The following is a 5948-nucleotide window of genomic DNA, read 5'->3' on the forward strand; positions in this document are numbered from 1 at the left end:
CACAAAATAAGTATAAATAAGTATTTATATTTGTGTACAAGCTGTTTAGATTGTCAAAAAGCCTGTGTTTTTAGGGTTATTAACGGAGTTTGTATACTCAGACCAGTAATATTTGGGGTCACAAGTTTTTGTCATGGATATTTTGTGGGTCAGAAGATGAAAAGTTTGGGAACCACTGACATAAAACACACACAAAGCATTTATTTAAGTTTTGGTCAGCCGATACAGTTGGTGGCAGTAATGAGTATAATGAAGTCTGCATACCACGATTGAACCACAGAAGAAGAAATGCTGTCGTCATATTTGTGAGACGCAGTTATTTTATTTTACTGGTGTTACGAGCGCAATTTAGCTAAGAAGCTGTGCTATCAATTATGGCAACCTCCAAAAAGGGAAAGAAAGTGGTAAATCAAGAGGAGCTCCGGCGGCTGATGAGGGAGAAACAAAGACAAACCGCGGACAAAAAGCGCATCGAGTCTCCGTTCGCTAAATACAACAGCCTGGGCCACCTCATTTGCACCGTGTGCGGTGTGCAGGTGAAGTCTGAACTGCTGTGGCCAGCTCATGTTCTCGGGAAGCAACATAAAGAAAAAGTTGCTGAACTGAAGTCCGGGAAAAGTCAACCAGCGGCACCACAATGTCAAACCGGGAAGAGGAAAGCCTCGGACAACGACGAAGACGGCACTGGGAAAAAGGTAAAGGCAGCGTCGCCTGCGGGTCAGTCGGCACCAGCTGAAGGTGTACCTGGAGATTTCTTCGAGAAGCCCAGCGACAAAGCTTCTGCCCAAAGGTCTGCAGGACTCAGTCTATTGGCAGGAGTTTACGACGACGAGGAGGACGACGAAGAAACTGGCGAGGCGAATCCTGCTCAGAAGGTTGAAGCCGCAGGATTACCATCTGACTTCTTTGACTGCTCCATCCCACCGACACCTGCCATTTCCCATTCGGGATCCATCCTCAAAGCAGACGCGCAAGAAAAGAGCGCTGAAAAGAAAGACAACACCGCAGAGGCGCTGCCCGAGGGCTTTTTCGACGATCCCGTCAGAGACGCCAAAGTGCGTAATGTCGACGCGCCCAAGGATCAAATGGACAAGGAGTGGGAAGAGTTTCAAAAGGAGATAAGACAGGTTAACACCAAATCAGAAGCCATCGTGGCAGAGGACGACGAAGAAGGGCGTCTTGAACGTCAGATTGACGAAATTGATGAACAAATTGAGTGTTATAAAAGAGTTGAACTGCTCAGAGATAAGAGGGATGTGCTGAAAAGCAAACATGCGCCCAAAGAGAGCGAACGGATGGAAACAGAGAGCGTTGAAGAAGAGGAGGATGATGATGAAGAGGTGTTGTTGGGGCTTTTGTCCCAGGACTGGAGGGCTAAAGGGGCTCTGGCTTAGTGGTTGTGATTTATAGAAATGTAACAGGAATTATTTTGTGCAAAAAAGTAACATTTAGAGATTTGTAAATATGTTTTTGTTACAAAAATGATCGCATAAGATTTTGTATGTTTCAAAAAATGATTATAAAAAATTGCACGTGTGAAAGAAATGAGGCTTCTCAGTTTATTATTACCAAGTAAATCAACCAAATCAAACCCTTGACTGTTTTAATTTATGCTTAAACAAAAATMCAATCATAAAATTTCTCGTATACATTGCACTGTGGACCCAAAATTGAAGCCACGATGAAGGCCGAAGCCCTGACACACTGAGCTCAACTAAACATTGTCCTGCATAAACAATTACAGGTTAATTTGATAGATTTGTTCATGACACACAAAACATGCACAGCACAACTAAACTGTTAAAAGAACTCTGTGATTCAGACCATAAATTTAACAACTCAAACCCTTAACAAGCTAACCAGTTGATTAATACATTTTCAGTGCAGAGCAAAGTCTGAATATGATCATTTTGCGAATGTAAACACACCATTATTAAACCATTAAGATGAATCAAGGAAATAATAGTCAGTGCTTCTTATACTACCTGTTACATATTGTGAGCAACGTGTGCCGTTTTTTAAACCATTGCTTATTGCTACATATGCCCCATAAATAACCAGTTCAAGGTGTTTGTAGCCCTTCAAATCTACAAAACATGAAAAATACAAAATCAAGACGATTCAGATCAATTACGTGATCCCAGTTAGAACAAGATAAAGAAACAAAAACAAACTTTACATTTTTCTTTTAGCTTTAAAAGAGTAGACAAAGACTGTGACTCTTGTACTTGTGTTTTCTATAACTTAAGTAATCATTTTAAAAAAAATGACCAAAGCCTGAAAAGGCTGTTTCTAGTGGTCACTTGTAAACATTCATAACTTCTACTTCTTGTCTTTTTAAATTAACTTTATGCAAATTGTACCAGATGTTCAGATAGGTTCRTATGCAGCGGACTGATAAAAGTATCTCAAACTATTTCACTGGTAGCTAAAACAAAAATAAAAAATACAGAGAAAAAAAAACTACAAGTACATGAGCACAAGTTAAAGACTGAGGATGAATAATAGGGTTCAAAAAAACACATATCAATGGTTTACTAACATAAACCAAAGAATTAGCTAATTAAGTGACATTTTACTTACAGGGACTCGTGGAACGCTGTTAAAAGRTAAGCAATGCTTTGTGGCTGATATCTTAAAGTGAACCTCAGGGGAGTAAAGGGTGTGAGTGGTGAGAGGGCATACCAGTGCCACTTTTTTTTTTCCACAATCAGTAAGTTAAATATTCAGTTCACAAAAAGTGCAGCAATTGCAGAAAGGGGCTGGGAACCCCAAACCCCCTCAGACCCCGCTGGGTTTTCAATACTGTTCACTGCCGACGTCAAGGATGCGTTCAAATATCCACAGCAGCTCTCAGCTCCGACAGGGAATACCTCCGGTCTCCGTCAGCATCATAGCACTCCAAAGCTCCTTCGCTGGGGGTCGATGGTCCAAACACGTTCTTCAAGTCTTGGTGGGTAACTCCAAGTGAATTACGTCCAACGCCTGCTAACAGGAAGATGTCTTCCAAGTCTGAAAAGATGCAGAAACAATTAATCTTAAAATTTTTTTAATTATGAACAAATGTTCTCACTAGAACTTGTAACAAAAAATAAATAAAATAAAAACAACAATTAGGTGCATAAATTCATTGCAATTTAGTTGCTCAAATCAGTTAATAGTAGTGGCAAAAATGGTTGGGGTCTATTTTGGAGCAGCTCGACCTATTTAAAAAAAGTGACAGCCTACCATATTTCTCAAGAACACCTCTTCTATGGTGATGAAAAATTAACATTTTATTACCATGAATATTATCAGTTAAATATTAATCTTTATTAAATTTCTATTTGTCATTAGTTAAGGAAATAATTTGAAAAAAAAGTTTTAAAATAACATTTATTAAGCAGCTAAGGATACAAGTCTGCTAATAAGATGCTGGGCGATTATTTGATCAAAATTACTGATTGAGAAATAATTCAGGTCGATCACRGTGATCAGCTGTGAGCCTCTTCCTCGATCAAACATRGCGGAAATGTGAGCGACAACAGCCAATCAGAATCCACCCTCTCCTGCACCACTTCTGTTTATAAGTTGTTAAGGAAACACAGACCGAATCGCAGAATTAACCAAAGTAATCCAGTATAAAACGCTGAATCTCACAGAGTTCMCTTATTTGGGTRAGTTTCTGAGGTATTTTGGCCGCTGTCGCTTCCTGTACCTGCCTTTACCTGCTAACAGGCACACAGGGTGAGCTCTGAGCTCCTCTCCCGACAAAGAAAGAGAGGGAGGGGGAGAAAGGAAAAGTGAGCCACGATGCGCGACTCGCTAAAACAAAAGCGTCCTACAGAAAAATGAAGCACTGTTAGTATAATGTTTAGGACAGAACAATGTTCCAGCAGTTCTTCATTCATCTGGAGAAAAACTTTTCTGTAAGTTCTGTCGGCTTTATTAATGTGAGACTCTACTACTTACACATACCAGTAAATGTTCTTTTTTTTCTTGGTAAATACTTTTTTAAATACCATGYAAAAAATAATTTCATGTTCTACTGAACCACAGCTATTGGTTATATTAGTGAAAGTGAAATAACAGCCATTTTTTAAAATTTCTGTAGCTATTTATTTGTTAAATTATTTTTCGGTCACTTTTTAGATTAACAAAAAAAAAAAATCATGATACTAATCGAGATCGGACGATATGAAAAAATTCATCATGATAATTTTTTTGCCATATAGCCCAGCCCTACCAAACAGAATATAAAGATATTTACACAGCAACAGGAGAGAGGAAATTTAAATTTTCTGCACTCCTGGACTYTAAATCCACAACAATATGCATTTAACAGCTAAAAAAGTGGATTTTGCACGATATGCTCCCTTTAATTATATCTGAATAACGACAGCTCAAAGATACATTTATCTTTAAAAGGTTAGTTCTTGTAACAGAGAGTTAGAGTCTTTAAAAGCTTCTTGTTAAAATCTATTCTGAGATATACACACAGCTTGAACAAGCAGTGTGCTTGGTAACATTATTTACAGAAACTTAGCACTCAGTAGTGTGAATCCTCATGCTGTTATTGTCATTGCTCTAGGTGTGGATGGCTCTTTAGTCTCATTACATAAAGCTTCTACTTGCTGCCTGTTGGTATAGTTGACGACCATAACTTTGATTATAACTAATCAAAAAATAAACAAATGACATGCTTGACCTAACAACAAGCAGACACCTATATCTGTTTAATCTTACTATGAAAGTGTTTCTGAAATGATCAAATATGCTTTAAATAAACGGTGAATCATAGTGAGGCACACCTTTCAGAGAGCTGACACCAGGCAGGATCACCCTTGTTGGACAGTTTATTCCAGCATTTCTCTTAATTCGTTTTGGGATCAAAAAGCGGGGTCGTCTGCTCGTTTGTGTCTCGTTCAGWGGAGAGGAAATTTCTGTCAAACACACAAAATGTTACACAAGAAGAACAAGTAAAGGAAATCACTGTGATAAACCGCTTTATCCTAGGCTGTACCCTTCACATCCTCAGGTGTCGCTTTAGTTGTATTCGGTTCCTTGTTGTTCTCAGCTACAGCGTCTTCACCGATGATTCTTACTGGAGCTGCTGCATCATTACTCTGCAACTGCAAATTAAAACAACCAATTAAACTCTCTGTGTATCTTATTCATTTCAGCTCAACTATAAATTGTTGTTTGAAGTGTGGAGTTTAGCATTTAGCTGGCAAAGTAACTTTTGAAAGTTGGAGCTGAAGGTGAACCAGGCAGTACTGAAATGCTCTCTGAAGAACTCAAACCTTACTAAAACGTGTGCCATTCACGGAAAGCACAGATTTAAAGTGYCTGTGACATGCATTTCCATCAAATACAAAATATCAAAGAAAACATCTTTATATTTAAGAAACTTTGCATAATACACATGCTTTATCCATTTTGTTACATTAATGGATATTAAACTTAGGTCAGCCCAAGTGGAACAGGGAGTGACATCAAAGTGACATTCTTTAAGAAAGTGAACTCCCTAGTCTTTACATACTGAAACATTATTGGAAATATGAATCAAAAATAATTTAAAGACAGATCAGATTATTTTGTACAGTCTGTGTTGTTGGCTATTGTAACAATTCTATGTTCACATGCAGACATTCCCCTCTGACATCACTGCCTGTTTCTTCACATGTAAATATCTCCACAGCTGTTCATCTCAGCAGCATGATTTTTAAAAAAAAGCACATAGTTAATGTCTTTCAAAAAATGCATTCATTTTTTTTTTACAAAAAAAAAAAACTGTCACAGGAACTTTAAGGGTGTATTCAGACCAGGAAAGTCCTTTGGTCCAATTGTTTGGTGCGGACCAAAAATGGACTTTTTTTTTTCGTTTGGTGCGGTTTGCATTCACATTGTGCTTTTTTGCAAATGAACCATAACGTAAACAAAGCCACGAGGCTGACAATCATTGCTCC

At 38.2% G+C, this 5948-nt stretch overlaps 2 protein-coding genes across 3 annotated transcripts in view; one reads left to right on the top strand and one right to left on the bottom strand.

The window, feature by feature from the left end:
• Positions 1 to 172: 172 nt before the first annotated feature.
• On the top strand, positions 173 to 1545 carry znf830 (zinc finger protein 830). The gene has a single exon (XM_014030240.1). The coding sequence runs from the start codon at positions 375 to 377 to the stop codon at positions 1392 to 1394; it is 1020 nt and encodes a 339-aa protein (XP_013885694.1). The 5' UTR covers positions 173 to 374; the 3' UTR covers positions 1395 to 1545.
• efcab14 (EF-hand calcium binding domain 14) overlaps positions 1546 to 5948 on the bottom strand; it is a 10154-nt gene continuing 5751 nt past the window's right edge. For both annotated transcript variants that reach the window (XM_014030228.1, XM_014030219.1), the window contains exons 7-9: positions 5003 to 5111; positions 4791 to 4922; positions 1546 to 3012 (exon numbers count right to left, since the gene is read on the bottom strand). In XM_014030228.1, the coding sequence (XP_013885682.1) occupies positions 2834 to 3012; positions 4791 to 4922; positions 5003 to 5111 (420 nt within the window). In that variant the 3' untranslated portion in view covers positions 1546 to 2833. The remainder of the gene's footprint in view (positions 3013 to 4790; positions 4923 to 5002; positions 5112 to 5948) is intronic.

The sequence above is a fragment of the Austrofundulus limnaeus genome, unplaced genomic scaffold (assembly GCF_001266775.1).
Source record: "Austrofundulus limnaeus strain Quisiro unplaced genomic scaffold, Austrofundulus_limnaeus-1.0 Scaffold6, whole genome shotgun sequence".
Classification (NCBI taxonomy): Eukaryota; Metazoa; Chordata; class Actinopteri; order Cyprinodontiformes; family Rivulidae; genus Austrofundulus; species Austrofundulus limnaeus.